The sequence below is a fragment of the Drosophila miranda genome, chromosome 3, assembly GCF_003369915.1.
Source record: "Drosophila miranda strain MSH22 chromosome 3, D.miranda_PacBio2.1, whole genome shotgun sequence".
NCBI classification, from domain to species: Eukaryota; Metazoa; Arthropoda; class Insecta; order Diptera; family Drosophilidae; genus Drosophila; species Drosophila miranda.
The window spans coordinates 8,461,639-8,488,921 of record NC_046676.1 but is presented as its reverse complement, the minus strand read 5'-3'; the positions used below and the strand labels follow the sequence as shown (position 1 = coordinate 8,488,921).

The following is a 27,283-nucleotide window of genomic DNA, read 5'->3' as shown; positions in this document are numbered from 1 at the left end:
TAACGGTAAATTGTAAATATATTGTAATTGCATTAATCAATATAATTATAAGAACACATTTTCCGAGATATTCGATTTTGTTGTTTACAAAAAAAATACGGCCTATATGCGTGCACATAGCCGATAAGACATAGTTATACATACATCTCCTGCATATATAATACACATACATATGTACTCTTCAGTTTACAACGAAAGGCGAAGAAAACCTAGGCGGGAGTGGGCGTGGGCTTGGGCGTGGGCGTGGGCGTGGGCCTGGCGTGGGCCTGGCGTGTGCGTGTGCGTGGAGCAGAGGGCATGGATCTGTCGTCATTGAATCTTTAAGTACTTGATCAGGGCTTGCCTGGGGATACTCGTGGGATAACCTGATGGGGTTGATGGGCGTGGGTGTGGGACCGGGACTGGATGCGTAACCTCGGAAATCGAAAACTTGAAGCCCCTTGCTCGAAATGCAATTGGTTTCTCTATGAAGCAAAAAGTCTTAACTGAGTAACAAATATTTTTGAAATATTTTCCCTTCCCTTGCGTTCTCTCTCTCTCTCTCTTTCTTTCTTTCGCTCTCTCATATATAATGTATATATGCATATATATATAGAGTTCTTTTTAAGTGAGTCCTTGGCGAGGATCACATCCTTGGTTGTATGCTAGCTTAAATCATGATAAAGTTGTTTTATTTGCTGTTGTTGCTATTTTTCCTGCTGCTGTCCTGTGCTCAGTCCACGAGCAGCGACTGCTGCGTGGCAGGGTCAGGGGCAGGTGCAGGTTCAGGGGGCAGGGTACACCCCGTGGCACCCACATCCTCAGCAACATCATCCGCGGACGTCTCCATGAGCTGTTGCTGTTCTTGTTATGTCAGATCCTGCTGCGAATCTATTGAGAACAGCTCCTTGTACAGCGCCGGGAATACCACGGTCGGATGTTGCTGCTTAAACTTGCTCAGCGACTCCATGTGCAAGATGGAGATGTCGCTGCAAAGATCCAGTTAAAGATTACCAATTATACACATGTAAATGGATATATAAGAGGGATCTACTTAGACGCACTACGAATACCTACCGGAAATTGGGTATATTGTTCAGCAGTGTGTCCAGCACGGTGACATCGCCCTTGAGCGGCGCATGATTCGTTTCCAGCTCCTGCCTTATTGCGTTCATGCTCAGATTGAAAAGCCTCTGTATTTCAGTGTTACCCCGCACTCCATTGCGCTCTAGAAACAGAGTTCGAAGTGAACCAATGGCAAGGTGGGATTCGAGGATGATTCAACTTACCTGGCCAGAGCAGGACTAAGCTCTGATACAGCGCCAGTTCGGTTTCAGTCAGTTTGAGTTCGGCTATCGACTTAGCCGTTTGGAAAATGCGTGACACCAGACGCATCTCCTCCGAGTCGGACGTGTAGAATGCCTCCTGGGGCAGCATCACATCGCCGTAGAGTACCGCGTTCTGTGAGAGATCTAGCAGTCTGGACATGCGAACAATCGCCAGCTCAAAGGAGCCCGTCTTCAGCAGTAATATCTGGGCAAGAAGCAACCATTTAGCAATTGATCAATCAGAGGGCAGTATGGGTATGGGTATGGCTCTCACCTGATCATCCTGACTCAGGCGCATGAATCCTGGTATGAGCTTCGCAAATTCAATGATATTCTGTATCATTTGCGTCAGCTTCTCGGCGCAGTCCAGCCAGAGTTCTTCCTGGCCCAGATTCTTGTAATAGAGAATGCGCGATATATCCTATGGGAGTATAAGTAGTACGATTAGTATTTGCAAAATTATGTGGCATACTTTTGGGCGGGGGCATCGCATCCCATCCCATCCCATCTCTCACCTGCTGCTTTCGGAACATGTCGTGCACAGCTTCCAGTTTGGTATTTGTGTTGGCATGCGCCTCTGCCAGCGTCTTGATCAGCACATCGTTGATATCGCCATCCGCTGAAATACAGGGTATCGATTTATCGATATGGTAATGCCATAATCGACTCAATCGGTATGTGGATCCCACACTTACCATGACTAATAAATTCGGGATCGATTATTGTACTGCGCGGCTCGTAGGTGGTGCTGTCCACGTAGTCCGCCGAGATGTCGTACTGCATGGTCTGCTGGGGGGTCACCGAGGCCGAGTAGCCGTAGGGACTGCCGTAGCCCACCTCGTTGTTTGAATATCCGCCGCTGTAGCTGAGTGACAAGAGGAGCATTGCAGGACGGGGCAGGGATGAAAAGAAAGAGAAGACCAGAGAAGAGATAAAGATGGTGGAAATGGAAGTGGAAACAGAAGCAGGAGCAGGAGCAGGATGGGGGGTCGGGCGGTGCACACAAACGCATCAATATGGAGGATCATTCTCATATCGGTCATACTGCACCTGTTGTAGCTGTTGTGGTGCAGCTGGTCGCTGCTCGAAGGCGTCTGCGTGTCGTACACGGAGCTGTCCGGGGCCGCATCGCTCTGGGCCCGCATCTGGGCGCGGTGAAAGCGCACCTCATCCTCGACCTTCTCGCGCTGCTTTTTGGACATTCTGCCGAACTTTACAGCTGCAAAGAAGAGGTCATTAAGAGAGCATCAACACATTCCGAACTCTCCGGAACGGAGGAGCCACCTACCATCCCGACTCATTCCCAGCTTTAGGCACTTTTGCAGTCTGCAGTATTGACAGCGGTTCCGGTTAACGCGATCCACCACACATTGCTTGTTGCGCGGACACTGGTAGTTGACGACGGAGCTCTGCGAGCGGCGGAAGAATCCCTTGCAGCCCTCGCAGGTGATCACGCCGTAGTGCACTCCCGATGACTTATCGCCGCAGACTTTGCATGGAATTATCTCAATTTGAGCTGGAATAGACAGATTCGAATATTGAATTAGAATACTATTTAATACTGCAATTATAGTTATAAAGAGTCCACCTAACATCCACCCTCTGGAAAACCGTAAGACTAAACTTCTCATCAGTCTTATAAGTATTGCGGTTTCGTCGCGCCCGAGTGGGCAATACTTTCCTCTTCATCTTCTACTCTATCTTTCTAACTGATCTGACCATGAATTATTCCGTACCCTTTGCCGTAATTACAATAAATTGGTCCATCTATCCTCCTTTGACACTAGTGCTACCAAATTCAAATCTTCTTTAATGTGTAATTTAAGATAACGTTCTTCAATCATAAATGGTGTCAGAGTATCTGCCCTCGCCTGCTTGTAGAGTCTTGTAAAACAAACAATATCTTAGAAAAGAAGAAACATCCGGTAATAATAAAACAAGCGGCAAGGGCCGCGGCTCTACTATTATTTCAGCTTATGATTCATGTAACCTATACTCTTCATGTAAAAAGTTATCCCTTTTCTTCCACTTAGGGAGAAGCTGTACTTGGAGTAAATCTTTCCGCTATTTTATAACCCATTTGGGAATATCTTGAAAAGTAATTTGATTTAAAGGCTGTCTTTAGATTGGGATAGCCCTTCTTATAGCCACAAAAACCAATCCCAATAGAAAACGCCCCGCAACTCTAGTCAATGGATTTCCCACTGCCCCCCTCCTCCATTGTCAGAGTCCAGACAATGCCGAATCGACCCCAAGGAACTATTGCGCAATAGTGTAATGTATTATCCGTGCAACACAATGCCCGTGTACCTTAAGCCACTTGTCTGCCCAGACAAAAAGAACCGCAGAGGGGCTCGGAGCATAGGCACGGAGAGGAAGGGGAAGGGGAATGGATTGTAGTGCGACAGCTGTTTGGGGTTCCCCTGCTGCAATCCCTTCAGCGATGATGCAACTTCCTGATCAACTGCGGCAGAGCAGTGCGGCATCGTTGGTTGAGAACTGGTTCAAAGTGAGAATTTGCTGCAGTTTACAGCAGCGCACACTAGCCGACATAATATTGGATACCAAAGCGGCGAACACAATAGAATTGAGAGAATTTCGTTTTGCTTTGATTTTTAAGTTTTAATATTTATGTATGTTTTGAAAATCAAATGCAATATGTTCAATTATCGCCGCGCTCCCAAAGTTTGTCGGACAGTGCTGCACTTAAAGGCGAACGAGAAAGATAGAGCGAGAGAGCAGCTTGGTCTCGTCTGGTTGAGACTATTGTGTAATCTAGGCGCTTTTGCGTATTTACCCACGAGGATGAGATGAACGTACGCTGCGCGCTGAACCAAACGCTGACAAACACAGACGCTGCAGCAGCAGCAGCAGCGGCAGCAGCAGCAGCAGAGACGTGGTATAATCAAAACACAACGCGGCTTGAAAAATGTGCCAGGCAAGCCAGCCGCTGCTCGGATCGGATCGGAGAAATGTGTGACAGATGATGAGCGACAGCGGGAGAGAGCCTGTGACTGTCAGTCTCCCCTGTGCGAGAGTGTGAGAGTGTGAGTGACTGACTGAATGTTTTTCAAGTGTCAATGAACCTTCCCCGCACGGCAGTATCTCACAGCGCACACGGACAGGCATACAAGCACACAGATACCGATGCACACACTCGTAAACATTCTCAGCGAGCGGAGGAAAAGAAAACCAAAACAGAATCGAAAGGAAAGTTCTCCGCTCTTTACTCTTAGCTCTGGGCTCTCTTTGCTGGCTCTCTTAATACACAACGCGATGTGTTTGAGTGCAGAGAGCCGAAAGCACTCTCCCAATGCAACCGAGGGCCAGCTATTTAATTATTGTCGTTGGCTCGCTCAAAATGTGTGTCGTCACCAGTGGGCTATGCCATGTATTGGGCTGTGGCGGGTGGTGGGTGGTGAGTGGAGGGTGACGGGTGACGGGGTCACTTAAAGCGCTTTAAAGTTGTATGATTCTCGGGCATTACGAAACACTGGGGGAAATGGAATGGCTTTGTACGGCTTTTCCAAAAGCCCAACATAAATCTTTATCTTCTCAGCCTGCCTCAGTACGGGCCTGCCTGTGCGTGTTTATGGGGCCTCGACAGATAAGACGGCGGTAGCTGCACTGCACCAGAGAGCGGCGGAAAGAGAGGCAGAGTGGCGCACATACCGCTATGTTCAGTCAATGAATATGCAAAGCTCCGTGCCACCGCATGGCAGTGGCGGGGGTAGTGGCGAGGGGAGGGCGCTTTAAGCTCATTTGTATGCAGTCCATGAAATCGGTAATTCAACGGATAGCAGTTACACATGTACGATTATGTATTAACTACGTTTTGAAAAAAAACCTCAATGCAACGACATTCATTAGAACCCGCAACGAAAAGAAGTAAAGATTGGCTGAACTCGAACGTGGGGAGAAGGTTTTGAAAGAAAAATAAATTAATATTATTAGTTATTAATATCATACCGATCAAAGCATAAATTTCTAAAATACCACGAAGAGATTTAAGACTGATATTTCTGATGGAACAGAATTATCGACATCTTTTGAAAGAAAATATCACCAATATATCAAATGAAATCTTTTAAGTTACTTTTGTAATGTATTTAAGAACATTCATCTCTTCTAATAAGAAATTTCTTTTAATGACAATCAGAGATCTAGTGATTTTGTGACAACTATTATCCGTCTCCAAATCTGACTTTTACACCATCCATCTAGAATTCGCAGGAATGTCGTATTTGCTTAACCTAACTTTATCAAAATTGGGTTTAACAAATACCGCTGTCATATATGTACATACATATATACATATTTGTTGAATACGGCTTCGGAAAAGTGTGTCATGATATACATTTTATTGTTTTATTTGCCATTTCTGTACTCGGCGAGAAAACAAATGTATGACATACTTTTCTTGAAATGAAAGCAAATATTGGTTGAAATTTGTTTGTTTAAGCGTATTCGAAAAAGGTAGAAGCCAAAAAACACGTTGAATTAATTGTGTCTCAAATGATATACACGTATGTATACACTATGTATTATTTGCTCATATTCATATTGGTATTATTCAGATTTAGCCCATTCGATTAAAGCGTAGATCGAGCAACAATCTTAAGCCAAGAACATAATGAATAGAAGAGGATTCATTCGGTACGGTTTTCCACAAAATATTCACAAAACAACCATTTTGAAAATCTATTATATCTGAATTGTTGGCCTTTAGTTATTTCTTAGGAATATCTATTGACTAGGTGTTGGTAGGGTCAACACTGTACCGAGTTCAGCGTACTATGCTGCCGTTTAAGCTTTGCCCTTGACTTAGTACAAATTGCTAAAATGTTTACTACATTACAAAGCGATCAATGATTGATGCTGTAGTAGATTAATATGTACATATGTATTTGATGGGCAATTATCAAACCGATACCGTGTACAGCATCGCCAATGGATTCGCACCCAGTCAGCTATTGGGTAATATCGAATCATCCCTGCACTTGTGTCCCGCTCACGCACACGCACACGCGCTGCGGTCCGATGCAGAAGGAAAACCAGTTACCGTTAATCAAGTGCTTTTGGAGAGGAGAAAGAGGCGGCGTGACAGAGGAAAACCTGCAGTGGCTGTTGACCAACCAACAAGTTTGCCTCCTCCCGGCAGCTCCACGCGTCACACGTCACACTGGCCCCTGCCACACTCCACAGCAGCTCCTTCGCGCAGCAAACAAAATTAAACGCTGCCCAAAAAGCGCTTAATAAAATAAATTCTGAATGGGAAACCGCCAACAACTGACACACCACACACACACACATGCAACCCGGACGGACGGACAGTCGCACTTGGGGAAAACGAGAAAAGGCTGAAATATTTTGCATATATGCATTTCATTTGCACTGCCCCGCGGCTTTCCCCACCCCACCCCAGCCCCTGCCCTGCTTCTGCTGGGTGCAGCAATAACCAGAAGTCAAAATTAATATGTTCTTCTTTATTGCAAATGCATGCTCGAAAAAAAGCAGCACAGCACCGAAGAAACGGAGCAAACACCCATACAAATACAAATGTATACGAAAATTAATATGCAGCGACATGTGTGAAGAGACAGAGAGAGGAGAGCGAGGAGAGAGAAGCTAGAGAGAGAGAGAGAGAGAGAGAAGCTGCTGCATATGAATTGCAGTTTTTGGCACTGCGGCGAACGCAAAGCCAAAAAAATAACAATAACAGCGCCAGAAACTATAGCAGTGCTATAAAGAAAACACATAATACCTCCGCCACAGTGGAACAGCTTGAATTTAAATTCAATTCTTTTTTAAACATGTACTCTGATGTTCAGATGGAATAAAGTCAGTTTTCAAGAGTACAACTACTAAGAAATCAAGTAAATATATTATTCCATTATATTCATTTCATTTGTATATTCAGTTAATTATTCTTACTTTTTAGTAAATGCAATATATGTACTTTGCTTTTTCATTAGACAGTAATCAATTTTATTCCGGTTTGCTGCCGGCTCGAATCACTGTGCGCAGCAGTCGGTCAAAGCAGAGAGCAAAGCAGCGTATATTGCCGCTGCTGCCGAGGCTGCTATTGCACAAGTTGTTCGCGAGGTAGCGGCACGAGCGCGCCTCGGCAATTCGCATTCGCAAAAGCAGCTTCGTAAGTGGGTCAGCGCGATGTGGGGTCAATGCACCAGCCGACTGCCTTGTGCCGGAGCGGGAGAGCTCCACGTAAGAGAGCCAAGAGAGCGCCAGAGTGCTGTGGGGGTTCTACTACAACGACTGCCAGCTAAAGAGCGGATTGTCTTTGGCTCGGCTCTCTCTTGTTGGTGTTGTGTCGTGCTTCATTCTTTTGCCGCCAAGTAATGCTAATAGAAAACCCGTTTACAGCTTTCACAAGTGAAACACACACAAGCACACACAGCCACTCTCATGGTATAGGAGAAGAGGAAGAGGACGTGGAGCGGGTTGTGAGGAGCGTGGCTTTTAGCCGGCTGTACGAAGTGCCGTTAGAGAGAGGGGCATTAGCATGCTGGCTACGTAATTTGTCGCTTTCTTTCTGCCTTATTATTTTGCGTTTGCATATTTGTAGAATGCCGTTAGAGTTTGCCCAAGTCCGATTTCATTCACTCATTCAGAGCCGCATTCTAAAACATAATTTAATCGTTATTAGAAGCTCAGCCCCCTTGCCCATCGTTCATCGCCGGGAACCCAGCGCCCAGCTATGCTAACGGTTCCTCGGCCATCGTTCGCGCTCGTTTCTTTTTTTGGCCACACCATCACCATAAAGATGGGATGGGGTATGGAGATGGCGAGATGGCGAGATGGGGAGATGGCCTGGCATTTCTGTAATGTTTACATTTCACACTCGCTCTCTCTCTCTTTCCCTGTTGCCGTCCCTGTCCCACACAGCTGTACGTGACGCGCTCGTTCTTTTGTTGCCAACAAAAGAAATTCTCATATACAAATTTTTGACTGGGCCCGAAAGTTTATTGACCCACGAGAACCGTCGAAGAAGCTGCCGCAACAGCCACAGCAGCAGCAGCGGAAGAATTTGCCATTTTTGGTCGATTAAACGAAACGCTGAGCATTTTCACCCAATGATGTAATTCTTTCCCCCTCCTCTGCTATCCACACCGCTCTGCTCCCCCCGCTCTTCGCCGCTCTTCGTGTCGATGCATAGTAATTTGATCATTTCTTTCAGATTTATTGGGCTGGGCCAAAAGTTAACAGTTATTAGTTCACAGTGTACAATACGATACCTTTATGGGTCTGCTCTGTTCACAATTAGTCAGCTTTTTATGCCTACATGACGTATGCGAAATGTACTGTATTGTTTCCCGAAACATCACGTATACGCCTCACGTGAGGTTGCCGGGACGAGAAAACGATTGAGAAATGGCCAGAGAGTGGGAGAAATGTAAGGTTTTTCTCCCACATGAGTCACAGCATTGCCAGAAATGTTCTTTGTACAGATTATTGACTTATTTAATACATAAATGTGCGGCAAAACGCTTGGAATATATATATTCTGGAGATTTCATTTCTGCGAGTATTCTACAACTAAATTATAATCCCTGAGTAAGTCGTGAGCCAGACAGACAGACTTGCAATCAACAAATTCACCAAAGGTCTTTTGTATAAGCTCCTAAGGCCAGTCAAGGTTTAAACTAAAATCTCTTTATATTTGCACAGATTCCATTAAAGCAATCAGGATTTTAAATGGAAAATTTCCCAAACAGGGAGGGGGCATATATTTCCCGACATTTTGCTCGCAAAATACAATACATTTCCTCTAGTTTTATGCCAGAATGGAACGATTTGAACCGAATTGGAATGGGTTAATGCATATTTATTTGTTTGTTTGACATCGACAGCAGACCCTACCATACCACCTGCCCCTGCCCCAGCAGCAGCAGCATAAAAAGTAGGCCTGTGGCATTATTTATGTACGAGTATATACGCAGCGAGTCAGCAGCACAAATGAAACTCAACTCGCGAATGAGCTGCCGCCTATACTAGTAGAGAAAACGCAAACCGAACCAAAAAAATACCTTGACAACCTCAAAAGCCACACACAGAGCGTGTAAGTCGACTCCTTTGGCTCTGCTTTTCAGCTTTTCTGGTTAGATTTTTGCGCAACAACGGCAACAGCAACGAGTCGAGTGCACTTAAACGGCGGCCAATTATTTATGGTATTTAAGTGTTTTGACTAAGGCATCAGATCAGCCAAAAAGAACTTGCCACTGGCCGATTGCCGGTTTTTTTCAGCTTGCTATTTGCCCAAAACAAGAATTTTCAAGTTGAGCCAGACCCCACAGACCCCACGGACCAGACCCCAGAGACATTCAGAAAACACGAACTCTATGAGTACCCGTACCCGTACCCATATCTATCCGTTTAGAAACACACTTGTACATAAGTATGTATGTATCTCTGAAATCTGTTTGGAAAAAAGAATTCTAGAGGAAAATCCATTCATTGTCGTTGTCGCTGTCGTGGCTGCTAGGGTGACGGTGATGGAAACCAGGCAAACTCGTTTTTCCACCATTAATTAAAATTTGTCTTTTGCTTTTTTTTTGTTTTTTGGCTCAAATGTCTGCAAAATTAACAAAAAACAACAACAGCACATCTATTGCATTTTGCTACTGGAAAAAAGAAGAAGACGGAAAACGTAAACGAGAGAGGGAGAGAAAGAGAGAGAAAGAGCGAAAGAGAGATAAAGTGTTTCTATCCGCCCTGGTGGCTGTACCGCCGCTGGCGTCATGCAAATTGTAATCAACAAACAACAACATTTTCAGTGGAGCCAAAACCATACTGACAAATGGTACAGTGGCCACTCCCGATAGCGCCTTGAAGGATCACAATCGCAAGTCCCTGGGAGCTGGAGGAACCTTTTAAAATGTTTCATGAATAAATCAAAGGCTTATAAAATGTATACAAATTCTTAGATACTCAAATTCTCTCAATTCTTGATTGCATCGCGAGCAGTTCTTCGCATCTTCCTCCAACATAATACAGACCATTAGTTCCTTACCGATCTTAATACATTTTCCTATAATTTGTATTATATTTTTGATGAGTGTCTCTTGGTACTCGTTTTATTCGATTTCCCTTGTATTTGTCCTTATGTTAGCTTTCAATCCTATCGAGTGGCTACTGTATATGCTGTTGGACCAAACCATTCATTTTGTTTTCAACTTTTTCGCTGCCAACTTCGCCTCGTCTCTGCGGGCGTCTCTGCCGTCGTGCTGCTGCAGCAGTCGTCGCTTCATCATGCAACTGTTCGCGCCGCACCGAGCCGCACCGAGCCGCACCGCGCCGCGTCGCACTAATATCCGTCCTTGGCTCGTCTGTTCAACTTTGTCCCAGTTTTCGCATTTTGTTGGCGCGCTTTGCCTCCACCAGCGTTGGCGCTGCATTTGGTCTATGAGTCTGTGTGTGTGTGTGTGTGTGTGTGTGTGTGCTTAGAGCTCCACCAATGCACAGGCACTCTCGCATATGCATGCTTGTGTGCGTGTGCATACATACATATTTGTCTATTCATTTGGCGACGCGACTCAATGCAATGTCTGTGAATCTGTTTGTGTGTGCATTGTGGGGCACATGCAATCTTTTATTTGTTGCCTATATATACACACACACACACACACACACACACAAATGTGCATATAATATATGTATATATGTATGTGCGACAAGCGCACGCACAAAACGCTAAACTATGCGAAGAGTTGCATAGATAAGATACGCAGCTGCGCCCGAGTGGGCGCTAGGGGGGGGGCGGATCACTCAGGCATGGCAATAGATGTCTGCTTTATAATTACTAAAATAGTATTATTTAATTATTTTCCCGCTGCTCGTTGGGATAATGAAAACGTTTGTCGTTTTGGTAAATCATTTTTCGTTTCATTTCTGTGACTGTAGTTTTTTGAACGGATGTCATAATGTATGTACATATGTACATCTGTATGTACATCTATGTATGTGCCGGAGAAACTGCAATTAACCCAATAGAACCGAGATATATATGTCTAGACTCTAGAGGTTATCAATGTACTTGATGAATCATTTGGCAGATCTCTCTATATGCTTTTTCATAGTTCTCTCATTAATTTTATTTCGTCTGAATAGCACTTCGTTTTAAATAGTTCTTGTAAACGAATGTTTTTTGTGTTTATGGAGTGCGTTCAATGCAGATCCGAACATCTCTATCGTTTTGGTATTCATTGATACATTGATACTTTTCCAACAAACTGAACTACTGTCCGAAAAGCTGGGAACTTCCTTAATGGATTTTGTCTTCAACATTTAGTTCTAGCAAGTATTATCCGCAGTTTATCAAGTAATTTCTGGACTATCCCATAATTTTTTGGAAGAATATTCTAGTACTATTTGATGGGTATAGCTATTGTATAGTTTCTTGTCTATAGCTCTGGCATAGAGCCCTGAAGTTGCGGTGGCCTTATGACACACATTCTGTGGTTGGCCTTATCTCGTCTACCAGCACTTGTATAGCACATATTTGTGTGTAAGAAGTGTGTATTTTTTCCTTGCAGTACTAGTTGTGAGAGAAAGACAGCAGATAACGATTAGCTTTCAATCTCTATCATTGTGTTTAGTGTATGGGGGGAGGAGTAGAGATAATATCATATCGATGCCATCTGAACATAACTTAAAGTAGAGCATGAATTCCTCAGAAGATAGTTGCCATCGAAAAAAGATCAGTAGGTTCTACAATTGTCTGCCAAATGTTGGGTTATCTTTACGGTGATGTTACTCACGGGTCGTTGAACTCTTCGCGTATCAGTCACTTAGCCATGGCGTGGTTTTGGCAGCACTCTTGTAAGTTTCCATAAATTATCAGAACAAATAAAAGGGACAGACCTCTGTGTGTGGTTTCTGCATTTAACAGTTTTCTAGGACAAATGCGAATGAACTTCCCAGCCGAAACAAGAACAAATTGCTATTTAGCTCCAGCAGACAGGCCAGAATTTTCAAAATATTTGCATGCTCCACATGCAAAATCTATATGGATATGAGTACATATTGTACATTCATGGGGGTGGCACTGCGGAGCGGGGTGTTGGGAAATTCCATGGCAAATTTCAGTTTTTTATGTCTGCCAGAACCATTCAACATGCTCGGGCACGTGCAAGTGTGCGTTGTGTGGCAATACTTATGGCAAACATCTGTCAAAGATCGGCTGGAACCAGAATAGATTCGAACGCAGGAGATCTTCCTTACGGACTCCTATGGTTTGTTTGTCATGAAATACAATCTATCGCTTAGTACCTAGACATGATGTCTTTGTAAATGGAACAAAATTGAGTGCAAATAGTCCCTTTCTCGAAAATCCTACTTCCATTGGGACAGATGAATCATATATTATAGGTTTTCACAACTGCCCAGGCAGCAGTACACATAATAGGATGAAATTTCTCAGAGATCGTCAAACATTTCTATCCTCAACTTGTCCTTAAAACCGACACTATACTCGTAGGAGATGTACATCAAAATAAAGAAAGGAGCGACTGGAATACCATTCCAAAAACTTAACACATAACTACGAGTGTAAAAATGTTGTCACGTTTCAAAATGAACACTCAAGTGCTGCCCCGTAATCATCTCCAAGCATATCATCGTAGTATATATGATATCATAGGCTACCCTTCCATTTCTGCTGACTCACTCTTGTCTCGCACTGAAGATCTATACAAAGTGAGACCTGGACTGCACGCACGTTTGAAAATGATCGGGAAATTCAAATCTGGTATCGGGTAATACACTACTTATAGGCCTTATCGCCTGTGCCAGATCCAAAGTAGTTAACGGTCAACGGGCTGCCAGAGAGGAAGTTGGACTCGTTTGTTGGGAGCGTTCTGTTCTCCTACAGGCAATTAATACGGTAATCATGGAAATTCACGCAGTAATTGTCAAACAAAGAAAATGGGCAGCAGAATTTCCTCTTTTTCTTCTTCTAAACTCTCTGACTCGGTCCCTCTCTCTGAAACAGAAAGAGGGGGATCTCGCTCTCTCCTTTCTTTAGCTCCAAACTTGGACTGCATAAAAAATAATAATAATTTCAGTTTGAAAAGAAAATAGAAGCAAATCAGGGGCTGGAGACGGGGCCGGCAAGGGGGAACATCAGCAAAAGCCATAGAAAGTATTCCTCTATTGTGCGTGCGTGTATGAGTGTGTGTGGGTTGTTGTAATGTGCGTGCGCCGCGCTGCCGCTGTCGCACGATACCGTCGCGACGTCGACGTCGACGCACGCTCCCGCATAACAGGCGTCGAGCGCGCTCGCTCACGCACTCTCTCTCCCTCTCCTTCCCGCTCTTTGTGTCGCTTTATTGCTCTATCGCTCTGGCGGAGTGCGTTCATGTGCGTGTGTGCGTGTGTGCGTGCGGTGCGAGTTGAATGACCGCCGAAAATAAATTTTTTTTGTTTGTCGATTTTAGACTTTTACTATGTTGACGCCGACGCTGGCGATGATGATTGTGTGTGCTTTTGCCGCTGCCAGACCATACACACACACGCACACACACGCACACACAGGCAGACAACAATTTTGTAGCTTCATAGTTTTCGAGTGTTAACGGGCGTTCGCACTATCTCGCCGAGTCTCTACGCGGGGGGATGTTGGTTGGGGAGGGGCGGCAGGGCTTGGGCCAGCATGGGGCGCTGCCAGAGCGGGTATGTGTGTGTGTGTGTGTGTGTGTGTGCGTGCGTATGCCTAGACTACACAATCAGCAGCAGAGGCAGTCCGCAGCGACAGCAACATTTCACTTTAACAAAACTTTTTCGGTCTTTCTTTTTTTGAATATTTCATTGTTGCTTCTCCTCTCCATCTCTCTCTTTCTGCTGTTCCGCCTTGCACTTCTCTTTTGGCCCCCCCCCCAAGGGCCCCAGCCAGCGTCATCGCTCCGACGCTTTCGTTGTCAACTCTTTCGCTTTTTAAATTTTGTATTTTGTATTTTTCGGCTGCTTTCTGTTTACGCCGCAAATTTCTTTCACTCACTGCGTACATTTCTATCTGCTTCACCTTTTTCTTCCTCTTTTTTCGAGAGACATTGCTAACCAAAGGGAGAAAATAAACGCGAGGAGAAAAAGTGAAAATTTCAATAATGGAATAAAAGTTGATTTGCGGAAGTCATAAAGCCAAATTGCATGCCGAAAGTAACAGTAACAGTGACCGATTCACCCTCTGACAACCCTGTGGGTTGCCTTCATTTCTTGCACGCAACTCTGTCAGAGGGGGTGGCGATGAGGGGGGGGGAGAGAGATTCCTGTCGCGATTAAGATTTATGTATGTTACAAATAATACCTCCAGCAAGCCTGACTTAAATGTTAATTGCTTATCAGATCCTGGCGGTGACCCTTTAAGGGTTCAGGGAACTCAAATTAGTTTGTACCTAAAATATACACATTTTTGTGTACGATTATAATATCACAAAAGCGAAAGCAACACAAATAAAATATAGCTAATTTGGAAGGAGATTCTATGAAACAATCATAGCGGAACTTTTACATTAAAAGTCAATCAAATTTGATTTCCATATACATAGTTTTATCACAGTAATATTTTCCAAGTTTATTGAAAGTTAACTAATTTACCAAATTGACATTTATTTGGAGTAACTTTGATCTGAAAACATAATCAACAAAGCAAAAGTTCACTTTTTCGATATTATTTGGTATTTTTATAGTTATATTTCCCTTTACTATTATCTCTTATAAGAAAGATGATTCTTGATACAAGTTTTACCTCAAACCTCAAACATATTGAATTATAGAAAAAAAATACCAGATAATTGTCCAATTTTGACTTACATATGTCAGATTTTCAAACTTTTTTTACCACGGAGTTCCGCGGATTAAATTGAAAAAAAACAGGAAGGTTTTTTTTATATTTAAGAACTTGGAAAACTAGCGCTAGAAAATTCATATATTATCAAAAAAATTGTATACTGATGGTTCAACCCGATTCTCAGATCTCTGCAATTTTTTACCCCAGCCTCAAAAACCACTGATGTTTTTTGTCATGTCTGACGTTACGTCATATTTGGGCTTATATCTTTAAAACCGTACGTTCGATTATAGCCATTTTTTTTGGTAAACATAGGGCTACATAACTACTATTTAATAAAATTTCGGTTGAGTGTAACGTAGCGCCAGAATTGAATAATTCCATATTTTAATTATGTACCTGCCCGCATATTATAGGCTATATTCCCATTCGAAATTTAAGTTTATTATTCAATTGGAGAACTAAGCGAATAACTTTATACATATCTTCAAAGTAAAATGGTATGCTATCATAGATATATATACAAATTAGAAAAGATCTTTCTGAAAGGTTAGCAATAGCTGGATTCATTGCATAAATCATAAATACAACATGTTTATATCTCCTTGAGCAACTAAATCTCAGAGTAATGTTTAATTTAATTGTTTGTCAAATAAATGTAGTATCAATTGCTGTTTATGAAAGATGAATGAGCTTTCTTCTTAAGCAAAAATAGACTCCATTCAATTGTGGATTGTAAGAAATGGAAACCTGGCCGATAAATGTGCAACACAATGGAATACACTCATCGACAGCTACACGTAAAAACACCCACATACATACATAAATACATACTTATGTGCATAGATAAATATATACCGTATGTATGTTTGTATGTATGTATGTAAATGCTCATACGGCTTGTTGAAATGTTGTTGGCATTACAATATCGCATTTATTTTTTATGGCCAGCGGCGCGAGCTTTAATTCGCAAGTTTCTTTTCCATTTTGTTTTATTATTCTTTTTTGTGAATCTCTTTATTGCTCGCATATTTTTTTGTTACATATACAATTTGTATCTTTGTATATTTTGGTCGAGCGAAAGGGTCGCCTCGTTCGCTGTCTCTTTCTCTATCCGGCTGCCTGATTTCAAATTAGTTGAATTGTCAATGCAAAAAAAAAACAACAACAACAACAAAAACCACACATATTCACGCATACACCTATGCAAAATATGCGTGTGTGGCCGTCTGTGAGTGTGTTTCGTAATGTTTCATTTGTTGTGTTGTGTTTTTGTTATTGCGTCTTTCTTCATTTACGAATTTCATGGATTTCCCTAAAATAATTTTTGTTGCTTTTTCTGCTGTGGTTGTTGCCTGTGTTGTTGAGAAACCCAAGTGACTTTCACTGCCAAACAACATCATCAGCGGCAGCGGCAGAGCCAAAAACAGAGGCAGCAATCCATTCCGGGACCAACTGACTGAGTGACTGACTGACTCCGCAATTCCACAGCTCTGCCACATAAAACTTCGCACTTAACTGAATTTCATTAAATTACAATTTTTAATTTCATTTTTTTTTTTTTTTTTACTATTTTGTGCTTTTTTCCATTCCTTTTTTTGTGAAAAGAAAGTTCACAAATAAACTTTTAAAGTGAAATAATAGTGGTCTATTATTTAATGGAGTTCCTTGAGGAGTTCTTGGCGCCACATATGTATTTATGAAATCTTTATTTTATTAAAGCTTTCATAACATTTGCCAATTTTGGAGTCTTGGGTTAGAGTTTCTTGAATCTTTGGGATGTTTGGTATATTTCTTGCTAATAAATCTTCAACAAATCTTCAGCACATACTCTAAAAGATAGTAACTATTTCTTTGGATGTGCTAACCCTTTATTTTTTTTTTGAAAACATTTGATTGCAAATCCATAAGCTCTTAATCAACCATTAAATTAGTATTTATCAATTTAAAGTTATATTTTTTACCCCGGTAAATTGTTCAAGATATTTTGTGCAAGGTTTATTCTTAACGTCTTCCTACCAACTTATTCTAGAGCGGAGTAATGGTGGTAATGGTGTAAATGGGGGGGGGGGTCTTGGTTTACCTTTGATGGAACCGCTTGAATTGTTTTGTCCCGCCGGCGACTGGACGTTGCTTTGACCGAGGTTGTTGGCGTGTGCTTCCAGTTTCGAAGTGACGCTGCTCCACATGTCAAACATCCGTTGCGTATACATAATTATTAGTGAGAAATGCGAAATGCGAAGCTTTGGTGACGTTTGTAGTGCGTGTCTATTGCTGTTGCTATTCCTGTATCTGATGTTGCAGTTGCCGTTGATTGGCAAAGTATTATGTACACTCTGATGTACTCAGCCACGCGTTCATGCCGCACGCCTCGTGGGGGGGGGGTGGCGTATGCGCAATCTGTATGCTTTTTGTCCACCGAATGAATTAGATGCTCGTTTATGTTTAGTTTAGCTCTTTAGCTTTACTTGTGTAAATGTGTAAAACGTTGTATACAGGACTCAGAATGTAGCTGCCCTTCGGTTATGATTTCTGTTAGCCAACTTCTTATTGCACTTGGTCTTCCTCTTGTCTACTATCCGCTGCTCGTTTCCATATAAGTATTTATATTTAACGAATGAATTTGCTTCGATTTTCGCCTTCCGTGTGAATCAAGAACTATCACAGTGTGTGGGTGTTTATGAGACAGTGGGGTTGTGAGAGGGGGGGATGGGGGGCTGCCAATCGATTTAGGTATGTATATGTATATAATATGTATATATGTATATGGTGTATATTGCTATAGATGTATACTATATAATGATCTAACGTTGTCAGGCCTGTAGGTACTAAATTGTTGATGTTGCTGGATCTGGTTATATAATGTTATATATTGTTGCTTGTTTGTTTGTTTTGTTTTTTTGTTTTTTTTTTAACTATTTATTAATAAGACACTTGTTCGCGTATGTTTTAGCTTGTTTTTGTTGTATTTTTAAAGCGATTTATCAATGATTTCTTGATTAATTGTTCAACCATTGGCTCAACCCTTTTGCAGAATATGCAGATTGTTGTTGCTGCTGTTGTTGCTGTTGCTGCCGCGAGAGTTTTTGTTTTTTTCTGCTTCGGGCAGGGGCAGGGGCAGTGTCAGGGGCAGGGGCAGGGGCTGCCTCTGCTGCTTTATCACTTTCACTGCGCTGTTGTTGTTGTTGTTGGTGTTGCTGTTGTTGCCGCTTCTCCGGCTGCAGCGATTTTTGTGGTTGCTGGTTATTGTCTCTTTGCTGCCGTCGCTATTGTTGTTGCTATGCTGACTGTTTTGTCGATTTCTCTGTTTCGCTTGATTCCAAATCAAAATTTCCAAAAATACGAAAATCTCACGACAATTGATTCCGGAAGACATTTAGGCGCAGCGCACTCGTTTCCCCTCTGAACGGTCTGGTCTATGTCGTCAGTTTGAACACCTTGATGTACAGAATGGCTTGGCCAGTCATGTGAATACTTTTGCTACGCACTTTCAGCCAGGGCCAGGTCCTGGCACTCAGCATATTGCTCGGCAGCGAGGTGTCGTCTACGGGTAAATACAGGGTATCACAGTGGGTCGATCAAGGGACAGACGTCGGGTCGTTCATCGATGCGCGCGCGCCTCTGCGTGTGTGTCGATCCGAATTTCGCTTTAATTTCCCAACATCACGAGGAACAGGAACTGGGCCGACCACGACCACCACCCCCCCCTAAAGCCCCTCCTATGGCCCTCCCCTTGGGGTTGGCAACTACTGCGCCCCTGCGCCCCTTCTGGCGGTGATTATCCCACAACATGAACATGGAAAATCGATAGAGAAATGGGATTTAAGGGTGCCCAGACAGACGAGAGGGTTGGGCGTGGGTGTGGGGGTGGGTGCCCTATGTTGGGGCAAACAGGCAAAAAAAAGCACGCTGCCGCTGAGTGCAACGCGAGTGAGCGCCACAGAAACGAGCGCATAAATCTCATCGTCAGTTGTGGGTGTGTTCGTGTATGTGTGTGTGTGTGTGTGTGTTTGAGTTTGTGTGTGTGTGTGAACATAGAAAAAAGTTCTATGACCCAAACACATACAGGCACACAGACACACACACGCAGACAGAAAAACACAAACGAGCCGGCAAACCCAATGAATATGAAAACATTTTACTTTTCCCCCGCTCTCTCTTTCTCTCTCTCTCTCTCTCTGGCCTGCCTCTCTGTCGGCTGGTTACACGAACACGAGTGGGTGGAGCGGTGCGGCGCGGGGGTGGCGATTACTTTGTTGGAGGCTTGGGGTGGCTTTGGGTGGCCATGCGGAAGCCCCCGGCAGACATATAAAATACGTCACCAAAGCGACAGCCAGCCCCCAGCAACAGCAACAACAACAACAACACAGAAATTGTGCCAGCTCACAGAACGAGAGCGGGACAGAGAGATAGCGAGAGCGAGAGAGAGGGAGAGAGCGAGAGATATTTACATACAGACAGAACGCAATGAAAAGAAGAAAGGCTGAAAAGAAAATGAAAATGAATAGTCGCACACAGCCGGAGAGGCGAAATACGGCAAAATACGGCAGCGGCAGTGGCAGCGGCAGTGGCAGTGGCAGCGGCAGCGGCAGTAAAACAGTTAAAATGAAAAATTCTCTCGCAGCGACGACAACGAACTTACTAACGGTACCCCCAAGCTAACGAGCCGGTCAAGCCGATGATGATAATGACGATGATGATGGTGGAAAGCAGAGAGCGGGCTAACGGTTGAGAAAGTAGTGTAAGAGAGAGAGAGAGAGAGAGCGCTCTCGCGAGGGGGAGGAAGAGGCCCGGCCGAAGGCGGTTACAGTTACAACAGAGCGACAGAAAAGCAGACGACAAACTTTACATGGCATCGCAGTCGGCGTCGCTGTTTCTGTTGCTGTTGATTCTACTTCTGCTGCTGTTGCTGTTGCTGTTGCCGTCGCAGTACGTTGACGCCGACGAAAAAGACCAATGACCTATGGGTGGGCTCCGCTGCTCCCGCCGCCTCCCCCCCCACTCTCCACCCCAGATCTGCTTAGGCTGTTTTCCGCTTCTAGCTGTTGGGCGGTAGTCTGGGGTGGCACACTTATACCCGACGACACGACACATGGAGTGCTGTGTCGGTGTGTGTGTGTGTGTTCTACTAACGGTAATGCAAACAGTTGGCGCTGCCAAGAGGGGAGCGGTAATAGGAATGGGAACGGGAACGGGGATTTCGGTGTGGGTGGGTGGGTGGCTAGGCCTCACGATGATGATGGCGGAGCAGGGACCCCAGCGACGACCGACTTTGCTCTGCTCTGAACTCTGGGCCGCAGTGACTTACTGCCAACTGCTGCTGCCGCCTACTTGCAACTGCCGCCACTGCTGCCACTGCTGCAACAATAACAATTGTTGATAATCATAATGCTGCACAATGGGAAAAGCAGCAACTACAAAGGGAAAACTAGAAAAGCTCCACTAGAAAAGGGCATCTCGTGCATTTGGGTTCCTCCGTTTCGGGATCTCCGGAGAGGGGGCCCACGGTGTGGGCAAGACAATGGGCCGCACTATGAAAGATTACAGGAAAACTTAAGCTGACAGTTTTGCCCTGCTAGAGCATGAGGTGGCCTGGAGAGGGTGGGAGGCATCTATCTGCCAAAATTCTTCCCCCTTAACCCACAACGCGGGATCCCCGATCGCATCGTATCGTATGGGTGAGTATATCCAAGGTGGTCCGATTAGAGGCCAATTGATTATTCCAATAAATTATCCAATTTGTTGTGCCGATGGGGGCCTTGTTCCTTGGGTTCCGATGGGCAGTTTTCATTTCTGTTAATTTTCATTTAATTTGATATTTTTATATCCTTTTCGCACACACACAAACACGGAGGCACACACACACACACACACGCAGACGCGTGCATCGATCGATCGCACACATACACTGAAAATTGCGTTGTTTTTGTTACACAATCGAATCCGTGTGTCCGCCGAGGGGGGTCGGCGTGGGCTTGGCGGGCGACAAGGGCCGCGCTTTTGCATTCCTCTCCTCCGCTCGGAGTCTGGAGTATTACGTCACTGGCACTTCCGTCGCTAACGGGACAGAGGTAAAGGCAGGGGGGGGCCGCATTGCAGTTGCAGTTGCATTTTGGTTTTTATTAGGCACGATTTGGAATTTGAATGCACTCGATATTGATTGATATATACTCTATCGCTATCTCGCTCGCTCTATCTCTCTATTTCACCCGATATATATATGTATGTATATGTATGTATTTATTCTATGATTTTGTTTTGATCTGAAACCGAACGAACTTCTACAAAGTTGCAGATTCGTTTATCTGCTGCTGTTGCAATATTCCAATATTCCTGCTGCCGTTGCCGATGTTGCACTTTGGCTAGACACACACAAAAAAACACGAGTGGGCACGCAGTGGCAGTGGCAAAGAGGGGGCGCGCGCGTTAATTTCGTGGCTTTCGGTGCTTTTTGGAGCCGCTGGAGCCGCTTTTAACCGTTGGCGGCGAAAAAAACGCATAGACGCACGGATAGACGGACACGCACGCACACGGATTCACGCTCACGGATACACGTATACACGGATACACGGATACACGGATACGCGGGCAGTCACCGGCTGATGGGAAATAATACAGAGTAAACAGCAACAACAAATAATTAATAATAAAGATACAACGCGCTGCGCATCGTAACCCGCCGCCGCATTCGCTCGATTCAAAGTGTAGCCGAAGAGTGCCTGCCGTGCCTCAAAATGTTATCGAGTTCGTTGTCGTCCGTACGGTACGGCGGCAGCGCTGCCGCAGAGCCAGTGGCAGCCAGCAGCCAGCAGCGAGCGTCGCAATGCGGTGTGTGGCAGCAGAGAGCGCCGGAGAGCGGCAGAGCGGCTGAGCGGCAGAGCGGCAGAGAGAGAGAGAGAGAGAGTTCACGGCAGCGGGGCAGGCAGCCCCCAAAGCAGCGCTGCCCGCTGAGTGGGTATATGTGTCTCTGTGCCGATGACTTCTTCAGTCTGCCTCTGCCTCTGCCCCTGGCCCTCCGCCCCTCCTGCTGCTGACGCCCCACCAGCTTTTTTCTGTTGTCAGCATTCCGCTTTGGGCCGTTCATTCGCTATGGCAACCAACAACCAATCGCTCTGAGGCCCCAACACTCCAAAAAGTTGCCCAGAGAGCGGCAATCAGCTGATGCCGTTTGGCTCTCTTAAAACAAGCCATTCGTTCTCTTTGCACAAAGAGAGTGCTAGAAAGGCAGACAGAGAGAGAGAGAGAGAGAGGGAGAGAGCTTTTGGAAAAGCTGGCGCTGTTTTTCCGTTTCCTTTTCGCATTTCCCGGTCGGTCCCATCTGCCTCCCGCAATTAGCAGGTCAATTGCTTTTTAGGGCAAAATGTGTGCACTGCAGTTGACTTATTCGCCACAGTCCCCCATGCCCTACCACCACCCCCCCCCCCCCCCCCCCCCCCCCCCCCCCCACCCTACTATCCTTCAGCCAGAGCCAAGCCCCACATTATATATTCCATTGTACATACATATAGTGTATTTAATAATTTTATAAATATTAAAGATCGCTTTAAAAGCCACCCATCAGCAGTCAAGGTGAACTGCAGCCAATTAAAAATGTTAAAATTAGTTTAAACATTTGGCAATTTGCTTTCGAAGTTTGCCAAAAAAAAATATAAAAGCCAAAATGGAAAATAAGATCCCATGTAAATGTTGAAAACCGAAACTTCGCGGCTCAGGCCATAAATTAATATTTCATTTGTTAATTTATGGATTTTCAATGCTGGGCCATTAGCTCTGAAACTATCTCCCAGATCCGCAGCGACGATCGTGTGTGTGCAGCATAATTCGCATTTTGCATAGACGCCAAAGAGATGGGCGCTAGCCAATTGGCAGGGGATTACGACATCGCCCTGGCCCGGGCAGCCCCCAGTCCCAGTCCCGACGAAGTTTGGCATAATCCAAAATATGATAATGAAACTTTGCCACGCTCGATCGGAGGCGAAGGCAGCCTCATGCGGCGCTGACCTGGCTAATGGTCGGGTCGGGGCAGAAGATTCATGCGTGAAATGCAAAGCGTTGTTCAACCAAAAATTATAATGAACCTGACTCCAATTCATAGGGGGATTACAACAATAACCCTCGATATATATACATATGTTTGTGCACAAAAAGTGATAGTGTGAGTCGCCATTGACAAGATATATCTCGTAATCTTTCCGTTGCGACATCTTCGACGACATCGACAGACGACCACAAAGTCCATCGACCACGTTCAGGGTCGCCGCCGTCGTCGCCCCATCCGCAAAAAGGTTCGGATTAGGAAAACCTCTTTTTATGCACCTTTTTGCCAACCATTATTATGTGGGCTAATCATTGTCAAATGTGCACGTGACTGTTGGATGATCCAGACTAGAGCATATGAATCATATTTTGAATGGAAAACTTGTTTCATTTCAAGCAATATTTAAAGTAATAAAAGATTATAATGCAAGGAGGACTTTTGAGAATGATTGAGAAAGATATTCAGTTTGTTCGTCTCAATATTATACAAATCTTGCTACGAAAAAAAGATCTTCATTTCTTAAAGTTAAAGTTAAAGTTGGAATACTTTCAGATATAATGGGGGCTTAAGGAACTCAAGAGAGAGCATTGCTTCTGGGCTTGGTTCTACTTGGTCCAGTTGGGACGGCAATTAGGTAACATTTGATGTCGATCGATCATCAATCACGGTCCGAGCAGGTCCGACATCCAGCCACCGCCCCCCGGCAGGCTAATGAGTAGCCGAAGAGTGCCGCCCTCAGCAGAAACTATCAACAAAAACAAAAACTATAAAATATAGATCAATCTTGGCCGACTGACTGTGGGGCTTCTGCAGGGGGGGGGGAAGTCGTGTCAGTGCCTGACACTCATTTGTAGCCATCAAGTGAGCAGAACCGAGCAGCTCTGGGCCCTGGGGCTATGCCAAATCAATTTTTCTTTCGGCTTAGCTGGAAAAGCTACCCTCCCCCCACCCCGCCCCCAGTCAATCGTCCCTTCAAGCTTGAGTGCCTACAGACGTTGATTCTATTATGTTTTAGCTTGGGTTTGAGCCTCCTCCTCTCTCTCTCTCGCTCTCTCTCTGTCTCTCTTTCTGTGCTTAGGCTCCATTCAGCTAACTGTATAGTTTGTAGTTGACGATTTTACCGCTAGGGTTCGAGCTACGGTAAAAATATGAGCCAAGAAGAAGAACCAGCAACAGCAACAGCAACAGCAGAGTCTTGGCCATGTTGCTGGGTAGCCAGCTCATTCGAGCCAAGAAGCAGTAAAGCGAATATGCCGGGGCAGCGAGAGTCGCAAAAAACAGGCAGAACGGCAGAGCGGCAGAGCGGCAGAATAGCAGTGCGGCAGTGCGGCGGGGGGGAAGGCAAGGAGAGACAGAAACAGCTAACAGAAACAGAACCTAATGGCAAAGAACACCTAGACATGGCCGGAGCGAGTGAGGCTTATTTAGTATGTCAAAACATGTTCTTGTTGCTGTTGGTTGTTGGCTGTGGAAAGTGGGACACTTGCCTCTGCCACTGGCGCTGCCTCTGCCTCTGCCTCTGCCTCTGCCTCGGCCGGGGCTGCTGCTGCTGCAGCCACACAAAGGTGAATAGCCAATAAATCGAGGCTTGTAAATTGAAATTCTTTTTAGCATGGGGTGTGTACACCTGTTGTTGCCACTGCCGCTGCCACTGCTGGAGCTGCTGATGTGTCAGCCTGTTAATTGCTGCTGAGGATGCTTGCGCAATCGACGTTCATTTGCATAGCTTGAATTTTTTGGATTCTTAGGTTCTGGGGATTCATGCCTAAGGGAAACCACGAATGGGCCATTGTTCACTCTGAGAGCTCCTACTGTGGCTCATTGTCGACTCCCCTCAGAGAGTTACCACCCGACCCTTTCGCACTCATTCAAAGAAGACAACGAGGAAGGATTCTTCACGGTCAAGGATTTCTACATATGAAAAGGGTTTACGGGCACCGACGGTTTCTCAAACTTCTACGAATTTTTCGAGAAGCTAAGATAAACTCCCAACATTTTTAGACCATTTGGTATTACCAAAGACAAATATAAAGGGTATAAAGGGTATAAGTTTGTTTTGAAAGTGGTTTTAGGGCCTCCTTGGGTAATCCTCGGCTCTTAGTCCATTGTTGACGGACTCTTTGCGATTATAAGTCTTAAAATTCCAAGCAAAAGTTAGGCAATTAAATAATATAAGCGAGGCTGCACAAGGATGAGTCCATATGTGGGAAAAAGATGGATTCTCATAGACTTATTATAGACTCATTAGACTGTACTACGGGGGGATTAAACCACTACTCCAGTGGTCTTAAGTCGAGTTGAGTGGCTGTCAAGTGGCAGCGGAATGAATGGCTATTAATCGGATATCGGATTTACCTGTCATGGCATTGCTGCTGCCGTGGGTCTCTCTGGCCGATGTGGCCGATGTGGCAGATGTGGCAGATGTGGCAGATGTGGCAGATGTTCCCTGTGCTGTCGTTGCAGCGGGCTTCTGTGCGATGAGCAGCGACATTGGCGGTGGCGTTCGCTCCTTGGGCCGGTCCCGCCCCTTGGGATGCTGGTTGCCGATGATGACGGGATTGCTGATGGTGCTTTCGCTGGTGTTGCTGGCCATCGTCTTGCAGACGGAGCTGATGTTGCTGATGCTGCTGAAGCTGCTCGATCTGGCCAGGGCCGGGGGCTCCGACATGTACTTGAGCTGCGTTCGCGCCGGCTGCTGCCTGGCCACTCTCTTGGGGGCTGGGGGCTCCTGGTCAGTCTCATCCTCCGCCTCGAGCTCAGCCTGCAGCTCCGCCTCCAGCTCCAGCTCCGTATCCGTATCGGGCTGGACCGTGGCTATGATGGTGCCGTCCTCATTGGTCTGCTCGAAGCACACATCCAGCAGCGTGGCCCCGCTGCCCGCCTGAAGGCCGGCAATGTCCTTGAGGTCGATCCAGCTGGCCCCCAGCTTGTCGGCATCGCTAAGGGGCAGGCTTAGCACCCGCGTATCGCCCTCGTCCACGATGTGGAAGGCCTGGGTCGGCTCGATCTTCACGATGATGGGCTGGTTGGCCAGGATCTGGGCCGGCGGCGCGCTCCCCAGCAGGTTGGCCATGTTCTCCTCCTCCTCGTCGGCGGCCTCCAGTTCGCTCAGCTGCTGTTCTATCTGCAGGTACGTGGCGCCGGTGGTGCTCGTGGAGCTGCTGCTGCTGGTGGTGGTGCTGGTGGTGGCCACCGAGTGCTTCAGCATGTCCAGCTTCAGCACGGTGCACTTGTCGGTCTGCTGGTACTGGTGCTGCTGCTGCGGTCGCTGCAGGATCGCCAGTGCGGGAGTGGCGGCAGCTCCCGAGCCACCTGCCTCCGAGAGGTAGGCCAGAGGCGGAGATGTGGCTGTGGCCTTGTTGGAGGTGCTGCGAACATGCGTTAGCTGCGGCGGCTGGGTGCTCTGGGTGGTCTGGGTTGCCGGGCCACTTCTGGCCACGATCGTGGTGGACACCGGCAGCGGGATTATCGATATGGAGGGCACCTTGCTGCGCAGGCTCGCCACGGCAGCGGCGGTGGCGGCGTCCGCATCGATGTACGTGTGGCTGCCACCGGGCGAGGCCCTGTTGTTGTTGTTGTTGCTGCCTGCGGGCTTGGCCTGCTGAATCAGCAGGAGATCTCGGGGCCTATCCGTCGTGGCGGCTGTTTGGTGCAACTGTACGGAGAGTCTTGCTGGTCGCTTGCCCCTCTTTGGGTCCCAACGCCTCTTAACGCTTAAACACTTTCACTTGCATCATTTGCTCGTTTATTGTTTGATTGCTGCCTGGCTTGCCGTATTTTTGGTGTAGAAGCACAACATCGAAATAAGTAAATTCAAAATCAGCCTTACGAAAGTGCACTTATAATTGTCGACTAAACATACATTATTTTCTTCACATTTCCCTTCGCGCGATTGCTTGTCAAATGGTGTAGATACCGGGGGGAGTGGGGGGATACTGGGGACTCGGAAGGACTTGTGGGGGAGCCTGCCAAATGCACCTGTGCGTTTCGTTTCGTTTCGTTTCGTATCGTTTCTTGTCAATTCGAATCGTTCCCTGGGCCTGGGCCGGGGCCGAGGCTTCTTTGTGCGATAGACGCGATAGTTCCGATGCCGATTAATGAACTAGTCGCTTTGATTAACTGGTATGTCTTTCT

The 27,283-nt window shown here is 45.6% G+C and overlaps 2 protein-coding genes across 4 annotated transcripts; both read right to left on the bottom strand.

The window, feature by feature from the left end:
• LOC108159921 (probable nuclear hormone receptor HR3) lies at positions 1-26,841 on the bottom strand. Of its 3 annotated transcripts, none has more exons than XM_017293560.2 (9): positions 25,505-26,841; positions 2,596-2,823; positions 2,358-2,526; positions 2,003-2,166; positions 1,823-1,926; positions 1,582-1,728; positions 1,269-1,512; positions 1,057-1,207; positions 1-968 (listed from the first exon to the last, which is right to left on the bottom strand). In XM_017293560.2, exons 1-9 carry the CDS (start codon positions 26,355-26,357, stop codon positions 848-850), a joined length of 2,181 nt encoding a protein of 726 aa, XP_017149049.2. In that variant the 5' UTR covers positions 26,358-26,841; the 3' UTR covers positions 1-847. The 3 variants fall into 3 exon arrangements, with proteins under 3 accessions (XP_017149049.2, XP_017149048.2, XP_017149050.1); XM_017293559.2 differs by having other exon boundaries at positions 2,003-2,172; positions 25,505-26,447; XM_017293561.2 differs by lacking the exon at positions 25,505-26,841 and adding an exon at positions 17,195-17,820 and having other exon boundaries at positions 2,003-2,172.
• LOC117188076 (putative uncharacterized protein DDB_G0283779) lies at positions 17,961-21,812 on the bottom strand. Its single transcript, XM_033391383.1, has 2 exons — positions 21,019-21,812; positions 17,961-18,655 (listed from the first exon to the last, which is right to left on the bottom strand). The coding sequence occupies exon 2, from the start codon at positions 18,485-18,487 to the stop codon at positions 18,131-18,133; it is 357 nt and encodes a 118-aa protein (XP_033247274.1). The 5' UTR covers positions 18,488-18,655; positions 21,019-21,812; the 3' UTR covers positions 17,961-18,130.
• Positions 26,842-27,283: the final 442 nt, after the last annotated feature.

What these genes read in the sequence shown, in the direction of transcription:
- LOC108159921 (XM_017293559.2), bottom strand. Translation starts at nt 26,357, where the DNA reads ATGCTGAAGCACTCGGTGGCCACCACCAGCACCACCACCAGCAGCAGC. An exon ending in CAGCAGCAATGCCATGACAG is followed by an intron (nt 2,824 to 25,504) that starts GTAAATCCGATA and finishes TGTCTATTCCAG; the next exon opens with CTCAAATTGAGATAATTCCA. An exon ending in ACATGTTCCGAAAGCAGCAG is followed by an intron (nt 1,729 to 1,822) that starts GTGAGAGATGGG and finishes ATACTCCCATAG; the next exon opens with GATATATCGCGCATTCTCTA.
- LOC117188076 (XM_033391383.1), bottom strand. Translation starts at nt 18,487, where the DNA reads ATGTCTTCCGGAATCAATTGTCGTGAGATTTTCGTATTTTTGGAAATT.